Here is a 15260-nt window from a genome sequence, read left to right on the forward strand (position 1 = left end):
ATTGCTGTCTCTACCTTCTTGCCCTTTGTGCTGTTGTCTGTGCCCAATAATGTTTATACCCTGTTTGTGCTGCTACCATGTTGTGCTGCTGCCATGTTGTGGTGCTACCATGTTGTTGTCATGTTGTGTTGCTACCATGTGGTGTTGTCATGTGTTGACGCCATGCTATGTTGTTGTCTTAGGTCTCTCTTTATGTAGTGTTGTGGTGTCTTGTCCTATATTATTTTTTTTATGTTTTATCCCAGCCCCCGTCCCCACAGGAGGCCTTTTACCTTTTGGTAGGCCGTCATTGTAAATAAGAATTTGTTCTTCACTGACTTGCCTAGTTAAATAAAGGTTAAATAAAATAAATAAAAATAAAAACTGTAACACAGTAAATAAAGGCCATTCCCTTATTGACCTATTCTCTGTTCAAACAAAATCACAGGAAGCGGTCGGTCAACAGGTGAATCACTGACTACAGATAAGTGTGGACGAGCTCGTTGCATGCGACGCGAACAGCTGTGAGGCCTGAGGGCACTGCTCAGCTCAGCTCTGATGCTATAAAGGGGAAAAGCAACAGGGCATGGGACACAGCACGCAAAACAATATGCTGCCATCAATTTGCTTTGTTCCGCAGACATAATTTAGAATAGATATGTTTACAAGTCAGTTAAAACACATGGTTGTCTACTCTCAGTGAATGAATATAACTGTCAGATACTCTACTGTTCATACACAGGTAAACACTTAAACATTTAAACACGCCCACACAGTCAGATACAGGAGAGTGCATACTTGCAAACAACAAGCCAGCTCTGTGCGGTAGGCGTATGGTCAGGGCTGGATCTTCTCTATAGAAAGAAGGGGTGGGGGGTGTTTTGTTGATGAAGGGGGAGTAGAGGAAAGTCAGGTTAGCGTTTTTTGTCATGAATATTGTTCTGGAGGCAGCTCTGCAGAGTGATCACTAGCTGGCACAGCCACAAAGACATAACATCTGATTTTAAACCTAACCCGAACCTTAACCACACTGCAGCTGGCCCATCTAGCGGAAATTGCTCAGTTCTGCCTCAAGGATAAGACTCATCCCAATAAAAGTCACCCTGCAGAGTACAGAGTATCCCCAGCCCAAAACTTCCAGCTCTGCCCAGGGGTCTCCAAACATTAAAACCAGATGCACTATCCAGAGCAGGGAGGTGCATTGTGAATCGGATGGTATATTTAGAAAAGTGCCAGTGTCATCCATCATGGAGTCAGTTTTAGATTACACTCTGACTACTGCTCCTTATACATCAATCTACTGTGTTCACAACAAGCTCTCCGTTTCAGACTTCAACAAGTGGGTCAAACAGTGTGGTAGTGTGCAGCCACACCACACAGGCTCCAATAGAACAGAGGTTCACACTGAACAATCGACTAGTGTTATGTGTACATTGTGCGAAAAGCAAAGTCTAAAATGAACACCTGTATGCTACATGCCCAGGATACACGACTGGACAGTCTGAAGAGAGAGGCACGCTGTGTGTGTAGAAACCACAGTGACGTCGCCACTGGTTGAGCCAGGATGGCCTCGCAGTGGTTTGTTTACATTGACAGCTATTCCAGACAGCACATGCATGTGCATGCACGTGCGCACTCACACACGCACACACTCAAATTCAAGCCTTCACTTTTCTTACAATTATCATTTATTATTTCTCTGGTATTTTGTCACTCTCACACACAAACACACGCGCACACACACACTCACACAAACTCACACACACACATTTCTAAAAACATGTTTTCACTTTGTCATTATAGGGTAGTGTGTGTAGATGGGTGAGAGAATAAAATCTATTTAATCCATTTTGAATTCAGGATGTAATACAACAAAAATGTTGTTGTAATAAGTCAAGGGGCACGAATACTTTCTGAAGATACTTTAGATGCACACACACACACACACACACACACACACACACACACACACACACACACACACACACACACACACACACACACACACACACACACACACACACACATACATATGCCTGTACTGTGTTCCAGTTCCACCTCCACACACTTGGCTTGGCACTTGGCTGTGAGCACAGACAGTGGGCTAGCTCAGTGAGAGTGATACAGAGCGCGTGTGTGTGTGTGTGTGTGTGTGTGTGTGTGTGTGTGTGTGTGTGTGTGTGTGTGTGTGTGTGTGTGTGTGTGTGTGTGTGTGTGTGTGTGTGTGTGTGTGTGTGTGTGCCAGGGGCTGTGAGGTGGGGAGCAGGATGTGAGTGATTGCCCTGAGAGCGCAGGAGGAGGGATGATGGAGCACACAGGGATGAATCACTAGCAGGCCGCCTGGCTTCATAGCTTCATGGTTTCACTCGCCCCCCCCACCCTCTCTCCTCCTGTCGGAGACAAATGTCAAGCCCCCCCAGGGTTACCCCCCATCTCACCCCCCGGTTCCCCGGTTTGGAACCCAAGAGCAAAGGTCCTATCCTGTATCAAAAACTCCACTCCTGATTCTAGACCAAAACCGCCCCTATCATAGCCTGCACAATCTGGTCAGAGACATCTGCGGCCAAGTAATGAGCTACTCCAAATACTTTTAGTTATACTTTTTCAGTTTTAAAGCTTTCCCACTGCTGTGTTGCTACCACAGGCTGCGGAGGGGTATACAGTACAGAAGACATTACATACTGTACTTCTGTCCAAACATAACAGTCTGCATACAGCATACATACCTAAGTATGATGCCCACAAAACATGCTCATATTCTGTGTGCAACAAGATCTCATAGTTTCCCTTCAAAATTCGACGTATTATGGATGAACGTTTATTTTTTTACTCATTAATTCTGCATGGTTACAGGGTTGAAACAGAAACAGCTCAAAGGGTTTTAAGTTTAGCTAATAATTCTGAGTGATTAACCCCTACGGGACAGTTGAGCTAATGTAGGCTGATGTGATTAGCATGAGGTTGTAAGTAACAACAACAACAACAAAAATCCCAGGACATAGACATACTGTATCTGATATGGGCAGAAAGCTTAAATTCTTGTTAATCTAACTACCCTGTCCAATTTACAGTAGTTATTACAGTGAAAGAATACCATACTATTGTTTGAGAAGAGTGCACAATAATGAACTTCAAAATGTATTTATAAACCAATTAGGCATATTTGGGCAGTCTTGATACAACATTTTGAACATATATGCAATGGTTCATTGGATCAGTCTAAAACGTTGCACATACAATACTGCCATCTAGTGGCCAAATAATACAGTATGGCCTTTCTCTTGCATTTCAAAGATTTTGGTACAAAAAAATATATTTTACAAGATCTAATGTGTTATATTTGCCTACATTCATTTCACATTTCCACAAACTTCAAAGTGTTTCCTTTGAAATGATATCAAGAATATGCATATCCTCGCTTCAGGTCCTGAGATACAGGCAGTTAGATTTGGGTATGTCATTTTAGGTGCAAATTGAAAAAAAAAGGGTCAGATCCTGAAGAGGTTAAGGGAGCCTTTTCAAATGCCCGAAATTGCCATCTATTTCTAGTTATAAGCCTGCTGTGTCTTGGTGCATTATGGCTAATCTGTGTCAAATCTCTTGTAATCTTTTAAAAGCATGGGGATCACTGGGATGCGCTCTTTTGAACATGGAATACCTGTATGATGACATGACGCTGCCACAAAGACACACCTGACACAGTGAACTCCTGACTACTCCCACAGCAAAGGCTACACTTCCTGCCACAGCTCCACTCCTTCACAATAATACTAGGAGTATGAAAACACCCATAAGCAAACAAGTTGACGTGTGCAAGCTTAACATTCATCTAAAATCATAGATCTTAGACAACAAAGCAAAACACAGATTTATCATAGTTTTATAAGGACCCCAAAACACATCATGCATGATTTCCTGGCAATCTGCTGTAATCACCATGGAGAGCTGCTGAACCATCAAAGACACAATCAACTTCCCTAGACACACACTCCCTCTTCTGATGCTCTGAATTGTGTATTTATGGTCTGATTTCCATGTTGGCAGGGTTGATGTTGGTAAGAGTAACTGTATGCCTATGGGGGCACAGACATTTATGCTAGGGGGAACCTTCAACAAGGGTTCCATTCTTTATCCTGCTGGACTGTGAAGACTATCCTGACGGTTAGAGCTCTCAGCTCCTCGGTAGCTCCATACTCATATAGTTACTGGGAGACATACAGCGTTCCCACCCTGTCCCCACCCAGTCCTGAAATATACTGGGCAAGACATTTATACAGTATACACACACAAATGCACACACACACGCATGCACACACACAATTTGAAGAGAAAATAGGTCATGCAAACTATCAGGTGCTGGCATAAGATGCCAAATGCAAATGCTTGTTTCCAAAGGAGCATTACTCTTGGGACATTGATTTTGGTCATGTCATCATACAAATACAGTAATTACTCCACTAAATACCTTCGTCTTGTGTCTTCATCTCCTCCTTCACCAGTCTATAGGGTTACAGAGTCCAATCTCGTCATGCTGCTTCTATCCTGTGAGAAGAGTGGACAGGTATTTCCATTGAATGATACACATTCACCTCATTTAATCTGACTCTAGGGGACTTGCCAGAGTTTAATGGCATTCTGGATATTTGTTCCACGGTAATAGAGAACAGAAACAATGCACAGAAAGGTATAATATAACAACAACAGACAAACAAACAACTCAATGTATCCATACATGATATGGTCACAAGAGTTTAGAGTGATAGTGCATTATACATTTAAAGGCATGAAATTAACACAATTGATCAATTCTTTTTGTAGTAAATTGCACTGCTTATTGTAGCTCATATGCTATTCACGACATGCTCTCTTTATTGTATAGCTACCCTCACAATATTCCCACTTTCCCTGAGTTACTGAGTTATGACAGTATTATAATACAGTATGCTATAATAGTGTAGTCAGCATCAGTCAGACAGCCACAACCAGCCTAGGAGGAGCAGTGAGGACGTACGTGCTCGCCCTGTCGGCGGTGTCTGGAACTGATCCAGATCATCAGGGCTGGATTTGCTCCAGGTGCAAAAATGCTGTCAGGCTCATTAAGAGGGACCTCTCCGAGATCCGGCTATTCAGTTCAGCGCAGAGCAGAGCTCTAAACGGACAGATTACTACCAGATAGACTGCCGCGTTAGTGAGCGATTTTTTTTAATGAATTCCATTTCTCTTTGGGTCGATTACGGACTATAGAGCGACACTATAGAATTGCTGGTTAGGTGTGACGGAGTTTTTGGAGTTTACCTTTTAGTTTATCGTTTGTCAAAATGATTTGAGAGTATTTGTTTTGACGAAAATACTGTTTTCCGACGGCCTGGTGGAGAAATCCGTTACCTGAGGATAACAAATCAAAGGTTTGTGAATGATAAGCCTAATACTGGCACAAAATGACAAGATAAGTACGTGGCAGATTAAAGTTATGGTTTTATAATGGAATAGCAATATTCAGAAATTATTTTGCATTTTGTTCTTTTTCAGAAATCTGCTTTAAACGAATAATTGTACCAGGGATTCCCCGTCTCCGAATGAAGGGATTTGTGCGCATTTTCGGTTGCAGTCTTTCTAGAAAATTGGTTGACTCATCATCGCCTTGAGTGCCTTCGCCTGGTTTTTGTTTTGAGCTCTCCCAGAAATGGTGGGACACCTACATTTACAAGCTATGGATGATAGTCTGAAAGGAAAGAATCGGGAGGGACTGCTTGACAGTCCGGATTCGGGACTCCCTCCGAGTCCAAGTCCGCCCTTCTATTCGCTGTCTCCAGGTCTGCTCGAGTCGCGCTCCGGGAGATGTTCAACGCCAGTCGAGAACCATGGATACTATAAAAAGGAGAGCAAAGGCAAACTGGTAAGCAACAGTTGATACGTTGTTTTGATAGCTTACAAGTGCTGCTGGCTCTGCGCATTGTGCATAATTCCCCATAAAAAGCAGATAAAACCCCTGAATTTGTATGATCAAGACAAGAGAGAAATACACCTATTTAGCCTCTGACTATTGTTAAACCATGTGTCAGTTGCTGTAACCGTCGTGTACGTATGTCTATTCATGTTTTGTTTTGGGCAGAAACATGAACTAGCATATTGCCTACCTACTCATAAACATATGGTAGTCCTTTTACTACAGGAATTTCACTGGTGAACACACATAATGCTGCATCAGAAAATGTCTAGGCCTATCTTCAGAAATCAAATAGTTTTAAATGATTATGACATGTCTTCACTGGAATATTCCTTGGATTCCTGAATCTAAAAGAATTATAAACACGTTGTTAGAGATAATGGATATTGATAGGCATTCCCTCAGATCACACATGTAGGAAACAAATGTGTTTTACTTTTTTTTTTAAAGGACTGGGTGAAAAATAAGCAGAAATGAACTAGGTTTCTCTGTAGTAATGTGTTTCATCTGTAAAAATGGATTCCATTGTTTGCAGGGATTTTGTCATCTGTAATGATTAACTTTCCACTGAAGAAAAGAGAAGCCGTGTTCAAAACATCCTGTTAATGTTTCATAAAAAGGATAAGCATCAACCTGTGTACTTTCCAAGAAAAATCTAAATATCTCAGAAATATCAATTGTATTGATATTTTCTTGTCTCTTGAGTGAATATTTAACAATATAGAGTCAAGGAGGAATGTTACAAGAGTCACAGAGGATGTCAAACATCCCTCTGTCTGTCCCATTCATGATGGAATACTTTGCAAGTCAATGGCAGCCCACGGTTGACGTAACCCATAGAAACAAACAGAAGTTTCAAGCTGTATTAGTCGTATGTACAGGATACACATGGGATACACCGTCCAACAAAATGCTTACTTGCAGGTTCCTTCTCGACAATGCAACAACAGTAAGAAATAATAAAAGATAAGAATGTAAATGTAAAGAACATTAAAAAAAACTATAGGTCAGTGTGTAAAGTGTGAGTATGTGTGGTGGTAGCAATGGGAGAGGGGACAAAACCGTGTGATTGTGATTAGCTCCTTGTGTCTGTTGTGGTCGCCGTTAGTGACAACTCTCAGGTCAGTCACCTCTAGTCGACCACACTGCTTCTACTCAAACATTATAAATACCTTATAACCTGGCTGTACTTTCTCACAGCAGCCAATGCCAGCTTGGAAACTAGACAGCCCATATAGGCATATGCTTTGGCATGAAATCCTCAATAAATACCCTCAGTGTGTCTGGTGCCTTAAACTTGGGAAAGGGCACACGAGTTATTTGTTATTATACTGAACATGAATGTAAATGCAACAATTTCAAAGATTGACTGAGTTACAGTTAATAGAAGGAAATCAGTCAATTTAAATACATAGATTAGGGCCTAATGAATTTATTTCACATGACTGGGAATACAGATATGAATCTGTTGGTCACAGATACTTTCAAAAAAAAAAACAGTCAGTATCTGGTGTGACCACAATTTTCCTCATGCAGCGTGACACATCTCCTTCATATAGACTTTATCAGGCTGTTGATTGTGGCCTGTGGAATTTTGTCCCACTCCTCTTCCATGGCTGTGCTAAGTTGCTGGATATTGGTGGGAACTGGAACAGGCTGTTGTACACGTCGATCCAGAGCATCCCAAACATGCTCAATGGGTGACAAGTCTGGTGAGTATGCAGGCCATGGAAGAACTGGGACATTTTCAGCTTCCAGGAATTGTGTACAGATCCTTACAACATGGGGCCGTGCATTATCATGCCGAAACATGAGGGGATGGCAAGAAAGTGGGCCTCAGGATCTCATCACGGTATCACTCTCTGCATTCAAATTGCCATTGATAAAATGCAATTGTGTTCATTGTCTGTAGCTAATGCCTGCCCATACCATAACCCCACCGCCACCATGGGGCACTCTGTTCACGACGATGACATGAGCAAACCGCTTGCCCACACAATGCCATACACACTATCTGCCCAGTACAGTTGAAACCAGGATTCATCCATGAAGAGCACACCTCTCCAGAGTGCCAGTGGCCATTGAAGGTGAGTATTTGCCCACTGAAGTCGGTTGCATCGCTGAACTGCAGTCAGGTCAAGACCCTGGTGAGGACAACGAGCATGCAGATGAGCTTCCCTGAGACAGTTTCTGACAATTTGTGCAGAAATTCTTTGGTTGTGCAAACCCACAGTTTCCTCAGCTGTCTGGGTGTCTTGTCTCAGACGATCCCACAGGTGAAGAAGTAGGATGTGTTCGTCCTTTGTTGGCATGGTTACACGTGGTCTGCGGTTGTGAGGCCAGTTGGACGTACTGTTAAACTATCTAAAACGACGTTGGAGGTGGCTTATGGTAGAGAAATGAACATTCAATTCTCTGACAACAGTTCTGGTGGACATTCCTGCACTCAGCATGCCAATTGCATGCTCCCTCAATACTTCAGACATCTGTGACAAAACTGCACATTTTAGAGAGGCCTTTTATTGTTCCCAGTGCGAGGTGCACCTGTGTAATGATCATGCTGTTTAATCAGCTTCTTGATATGCCACACCTGTCAGGTGGATGGATTATCTTGGTAAAGGAGAAATACTCACAAACAGGGATGTAAACCAATTTGTGCAAAAAATTTGAGAAGCTTTTTGTGCGAATGGAACATTTCTGGGATATTTTATTTCAGCTCATGAAACATGGGACCAACACTTTACATGTTGCGTTTTTATATTTTTGTTCAGTGTATTTGATCAAGAAATGCAATTTGTGTAATGTTGGTTAAGAAGAATAAGTTTCGTTTTATCAATCTTTTGCTATGATTTGCGTGAAATGTAGTATTCCCATTGAGGAACAAAGGTCGATTCTATTAACTCCTAATTTAACTGTCAAAGGAACATGTTCATACAGGTCTAGATGTCATTTTGATGTGCTTTTAGCCAGCAGCCTACTCCACATGCAGTACAATACTGTAGACTGGAGTTGCGTGACACTGGTTTGTTGAGGCCTGAAAGGAGATATGGTTCTAATCCCCTGGATGTGGGGATTGGTGGAGCTCCCCTGCTTTGTGGTTTCTCCTCATAAAAGCAGCTTTGATAGGGGCTGAATCTGCTTTTGGTTCCAATACCTTTCATGGGATTGTGTGTATGTATGGAAAAAAATCAACCCATTCCATTAGTAAAGGCTTTCAAAGCATTTTTATGTGCGTTTGAGCTGTTTGCGTTTATATACAGTACGTGCATGCTTGGTAGTGGCAGACATTCATGCACTTGCATGAAGAGTTTTTCCGCAGTTCTAATCTTGTGGTGGTTTTGTACGCAACCTAAGAACAATCCCAAAGTTGTATTTTGAGGCACACATGCTTGCAAGAGCAGTTGCAGGCTGTTACATAAGCGTTTCATGACCTCTGTATTTTAATTGAAACACAGATGAATGCACACACAGACACACACACACACTATGGTTGTCACGATACCAGTATTGCGATACTGCTATACCTGATTTTCCGTGGCAAAAAAGGAAAACACAAGGCAGACTAAACTCTTTGTACCTGCTGTATCTAAAATATTGTGTGCTATAGCTTGGACAATAAACATGTGATTCTGTGTGACAATGTAAGGCTGCTTGTTTCCAAATGTAGTCCACTTCATGTTTTGTTTCCTTGTCACAATACCTCTGAGTATCACAATACTGGTATCGTGACAACCCTAACACACACACACACACACTGTGTTTGTTGCTAAGCATATACTATGGATGCATAAACAGCATTGAAATGTAGTTATTTTGTGGTTACTACTAGACCCTGAACTTGACAAGTAGCAAGTTTTCAACAGAGGGAATGACTACTGTAGCTCTTAGTGCTGACATTTGGATCCCCTTGTGTAGACATTACTCTGTCACAGTAAAACCCCAACATTACATTCTGGTTATTAGACGGTTATAGCTCAATATGATGACTTTCCATCTCCCTGTCTCTGTATAAATAACCACTTTGGTTCCTGAGCTAACGTTGTTGTTGTTGTTTTGGGGGGTAGATAAGTTCCAGCCCAGTCAAGGAGCTAAGTCAGGGCTATAACTATCGCTGGATTAGAGTGTAGGACAGAAAGGAGACCCGTGTCGTGTGTCATTAGGTTCTAATTCCAGCTTTAGAGTTGATATTGATAGTGATGCTGGAGCTTGACCATCTCTACTCTCTCTACTCAGTCAGCAGTTTACTGTGTGATGATGGGCAGAGTTTTTCCTGACTCCAGGTTCTCGTGATCTACCTCGATTGTGTGCGAGTTGCACTTTGAGTGTCTATTGTACTGTATGTAGCCTGTGCTTGGGTGCACACCACGTTGACTGGGTGGGCAGAGTTGTGCTTCCGGGGAATGAGTTCCGTATGTGTGCTGGTGCTGCCTGGGTACAGTAGATGGAGGGGCCCCTAGCCTGGAGCCCACCTACATTCACAAGTATGTTTATACTTTCAAAGGCGGCCAACAAAATGCATTCCCCTGGATAAACAGCCAGGATGCTGCTCCTGCCAGAGAACAAAAGACAAGCCAATCACAGTCTTTTCATTTGATGATGCCACACTGTGCCAACAGCACACAGTGGAAATGAATCCATTTACAGCGATTAACATCAATGAGGGTAGCATGGTTATTGGTTACAGCAGAGGTTAAGTGGGGGTACAGTACTGCCCTGAGTGAGGTTTTGTCGGGTGCTGATTTGGGGGTTTGGGTAAGACGTGAGCTGTGTGCTGCACAGATTTGGGCGGCACCTCTGCTGTGCCTTCGGCTTGTTCCGAGCTGTTAGGGAGAGGTGAGGTTGGAGAGATGCATCCGAACTTTAACGTAACAACTTTGCTCTATCTAAACTTTTGAAACGAGAGAGAGAGAGAGAGAATTCAGGAAGTTTGTGTTTGGAGAGGTACCATAATTACACTTAAAAGCATCAGTTTGACATCTTAAACTCTCAACAAAATGTGTATTGTCTGAATGGCATGTTGACTGGATGTCATGCTTGCCTCTGGGCTCAGACAGCAGCACTGTACATAGTTGGCAAATGATTTAGAATTTGCTAACTGATTCCAGAAGCGGTAGCTACAGTGTATGGCTTTGTGCTTCTGACTTTATTGATCTCTAGGCAGACGGTGGGACAGGACAGCAGAGGCCTTCTCGTAAGGTCTCTCTGAGTCAGTATAATAGGTGTTACAAGTGATCCAAGCCTGGAGCAGAGGTATTTGACCCTCTGATTACATAGTCTAACCAGGTTGTCATATCCTATACTGTGTTCTGCTGTACTGTATGTGAGACAAACTCTGAGATGCATACAGTGCCCTAAGGTTGACAACACTGACTACAAGATTCCATCCATTTAGAGTCAATTGAAATCAAATGAACTTCAAATCCATGTATGTATGTGACCTCTGGGACAGGGGTTGTTGTATAGAGCAGACAGACAGTAGCCTCTCCTGTCTTGGACCACCATGTTGGCTGGACTGGAGGCTCTCTGTGGTGTGATTTTAGTGAAGGGGAGCAGAGCGGTTCTGATGGCTTGAGCAGTGACCGTGCCCAGGTCCAGGAGACACAGAGGCGGTGGGACGCTCTCAGCTAACCCACTCAGTTACACAACATGCATACAGGCCGGCTGGCTGACTGGCTGGCTGCCTGGCTGACTGGCTTTGTTAGTCCTTACTGAAGCATACCACTAGGCTGCTGTGGGAGCGCAGTGAATTCTTTTTTTTTACAGCGACTGTAACACTTCATATCGCCTTGTCCCTCTATGTAATTATCTGAATGAAAACAGGAAGTGGTGTACTATTATTTTTGCTACTTGTTGTGTAGACACCACCTACTCTTTCTAGCCAGGCTTTGCTCATCTATTGTAGCTGTGTTGTGTGAATGCTGGGGGAGATGGCACAGAACTCCTCATGTGGGAGGTCCTGTTCTAGGTGTATTGAAGAGCCTGCATCTTTGCCAGCTAAATAAACTGTTGTCTATATTAGGTAGAGAGCACTAGTAGTGTATCAGTAGTGGGATCTCCCAGGACAGTCTATGTTGACACCCACTCTTGCCTGAAGAATGGATTCTGCCAACTTACTTCCCTCTTCAACATGTCAGACATTTCCCCTCACCACCAGTAGGTTAATTTTTACACATTAACAGGGGGTAATGTGATGGAGTTATAAAAATGGCCTACCTAACCTCATACCTAAATCTTCCCCTAGCTGCCGTACCTTCTCCTGAACTCAACGGGGACGGACCCGAGGACACGCATGTACCCTGTGTTCTTTGGTGAGAGCATCAAGGTCAACCCCAAACCTGAAACAGAGATCAAGTGAGTGACCCTTCACCAAACCACACAAATACCACAGAAATTGAAGGCAGCTTTTCTCTACCCTACTCAGTATTCACCTCTTAACAGCGCCATCTAGTGATCAGCTTCTATACTATTTCCTGCCTAATCTATTTCTTAATGTATTACTCTTCAAAGTACTTTGGTACTTCAACACTTAATCCCATGTTTTTGGTTATACTCTCCAGGTGTAACTCTGAAGTGAAGTACGACTCAGACAGGCACTACCGGGACCAGGTGTACTGCGCTCCCGTTCCCACGGTGACTTCCTACAGCGAGATGGTGGTGGCCGTGCAGAACTGCACCTGGCGGCGCTACAAGTCCCAGGTGTACCTAGAGCCACGTCAGAGGCCCCTGCACTACCAAAGCACCACCATTGTGTACCCCAAACATGCCAAGAACACTTACCGCACCACGCTCAACTACAACGCTACGGGTTCCCAACGGTGGTTTGTCTCCACCGTCCAGCTGAAGTCCAGTGAGGACAGCAGCCCCTGCATCATCTACGCTGAGGACCTCTAAACCTGATCTCAGACCTGACCTGCCTGGCTATTCCTACTGTTGTGGACTGGATACACGCAGAGGCTGAAAGACAAGTGGACAAACAGGAAGACTGATAGACTGACACACAGAGGGTGGTAATATTGCATACTGTATAAGGAATATTGTAGGGGGAGTACATCAAATCACAAAGGCCTTTAATGAGTTGTCCTTCATGTTAATTTGTCTTGTGGGGCAGAGCGCTGCCAGTCTGTAGCCTCTTCTCTCCAGGAACACCTCTGGGGTTGATGGTAGCATGTTACACACTTTATTTGACTGTAAAGATTAATTATAGAAATGGACATATTCATGCTCAAAAGCTAACATGTGAATCCACACAGATGCATGCAAAGCAGTCTAATAGCTTGGTTGCACTTATTTTAACATTGTGTAAATTGTGGGTATTCTGAAAAGAGGGGGAAACCAAAAGATTGGACCAAAGATTTTGTTACAAAGTAGATTTCACCCTAGTAGTAAGTAATGTCCTTGTCACATCCTCATCAGACTCTCAAACACGACTCCTGCATTAGGTCTACAACACTGCATCGTTCTCATCCCAACAAGTGTCTTGAGGGTGTCACGAGCACATCAGTGTCGTCTCTCAAAAGATGCCCAGTGACGTCAAACTCATCTCTGCGGCTTTGCTGTCTTGCTTTGACAGACACCAAACCACATCTTCATGACAATAGACATTAGGGACCTCAAACTCTAGAATGTGCCTTTTTAGTCTGATAGACACTGAGGCATTTTAAAGCTAGAATCCTTCATTGAAACAATAACAAAGTGGTCACTGTGTTTTGGTAAAAAGCTGAGGGATGGGCCTGGAGAAATGTAACCACAAATTCATAGACAGAGCTATGGATGCAAAGACTGACTCGTTTTAACCATGTTTTGAGGCTTTACAGTGTTTACGTTTACATTGTTTACAAACATTGGAGTAAAACAAGCTTGTATTAAGGGTTATGGTATGACAGTTGAACTAAGTTCATGAGGCATTTCTAAGTTATATTCTTCAAGAATCAATAGGTGTATATATCACTAATTTAAAAGTCTAAAAATGGATGTAGCAACTAAGGATTCTAGCTTTAAATGAAAACATCACATTATCCATGCCATGTTCTACAACAAATCAGAAATGGAGTCTGAGGCACCTTCAACAGCAGGCACAGAGTCAAGGTTTCTGTTCTAGATTGCCTCTGGTGAAGGAGATGCTTGTTGTCACTGCCATAACTACAAGTCAACCTGCCAGTTGGAAATGCCAACGTTGGATCCAGAGAAGAGGAGGGAGAGCAGAGCTAACCCGAGGAACATTTCTATTTTAAGACATGGCTAGCTCTAGCCTCTGATATCCAGGTTGTTTGGCAGACTGGTAAACACGACCATAAAAATCCAAACATGTTACTCTCTCCAGCACACTGTTGTTATATACAGGATAGTGAAATGGGTGGCTTAGATTTATTCACAGCTGTCAGGTGTTGTAGGAAAATAATATAAATTCTTATTTGTATTAAGAATTGCCAGATCTCGCTCACAACGTTTTTTTTGTCTGTTTTATATATATGGATTATGGAACCTGGTAAATATTGAACCGTGTATTATGAATTCAGATCTCTTACCTCCATTTTTTTTTTAATCTCTACTTTATTTCATAGAAAATTTGCATTTTCTACTTTTAATTTACATCTTGAGCTACTTTTGTAATGAAGAAAATGTAGGTGTTGAAAATTGACAAAGGAAGGCGTGTTTTATACACTAGAGAATATGGACTGAAGAAAGTGAGAGAAAGTGGAGAGGCTCTGTTTTTGGAGGCTTTCTTAAGGGTCAAGATGTTCTGAATATTGAGGTCTACTGTAACTGTTACAAGTGCAACAGCAGCTTTATAATACTGATGGTTTGAACCATAGGTATTACAGTCGCTGGTACAGAAAGAGGCCGTTCAGTGGAAAGATTGCTGTGGATTTCTGTGATGTGCAGGTGGTATGTGAGAAGTCATGAGCTATACGATTGAGGTGATGAAAGTCTAAGGGTTTCAAAGCATTTGGTTGTTTTGTTTAAGATACTTTCGAATTAATGATGTTAGTGTTTCCTAACGGTTGATTTTGTTCTTGTAAAATACTTTCCTGTTGTATATGTGGCATCGAGGCACTTCATAATTCTCTTTATATTTTTGTATATTTCCTGTGTCAATCATCTTTTTTGTTTGGGGAAAATAAAAAATTATTTAATTGAATAAAAATCTTTTAATTGAATAAAAGATAAAATACCAAAACCCAAACTGCACTATGGTCACGTGTATTTTCAGCATTTTCTTTTCAGTATATTGAAAGAGCCTAAAAGCCTGGAACAAATCTGCAGTGTAGACAACCTAACTTCAATTCACAACAGAATTCCCACGGCATGTCCGAAGTTAAAGAGAGGGCCAGGA

At 42.4% G+C, this 15260-nt stretch overlaps 1 protein-coding gene across 1 annotated transcript; it reads left to right on the plus strand.

Annotated features, from left to right (window-relative positions):
• The first annotated feature begins 5045 nt into the window (after positions 1 to 5045).
• LOC106579920 (refilin-A) lies at positions 5046 to 15104 on the plus strand. Its single transcript, XM_014160320.2, has 4 exons — positions 5046 to 5384; positions 5509 to 5875; positions 12168 to 12277; positions 12484 to 15104. Exons 2-4 carry the CDS (start codon positions 5663 to 5665, stop codon positions 12815 to 12817), a joined length of 657 nt encoding a protein of 218 aa, XP_014015795.1. The 5' UTR covers positions 5046 to 5384; positions 5509 to 5662; the 3' UTR covers positions 12818 to 15104.
• Positions 15105 to 15260: the final 156 nt, after the last annotated feature.

This window comes from Salmo salar, chromosome ssa20 (genome assembly GCF_905237065.1).
Source record: "Salmo salar chromosome ssa20, Ssal_v3.1, whole genome shotgun sequence".
In the NCBI taxonomy this organism is placed as follows: domain Eukaryota; kingdom Metazoa; phylum Chordata; class Actinopteri; order Salmoniformes; family Salmonidae; genus Salmo; species Salmo salar.

Coding starts and splice junctions, on each gene's coding strand:
- LOC106579920 (XM_014160320.2), top strand. CDS start 5,663: ATGGTGGGACACCTACATTTACAAGCTATGGATGATAGTCTGAAAGGA. Junction 5,876..12,167: donor AGGAGAGCAAAGGCAAACTG/GTAAGCAACAGT, acceptor ATCTTCCCCTAG/CTGCCGTACCTTCTCCTGAA. Junction 12,278..12,483: donor AAACCTGAAACAGAGATCAA/GTGAGTGACCCT, acceptor TATACTCTCCAG/GTGTAACTCTGAAGTGAAGT.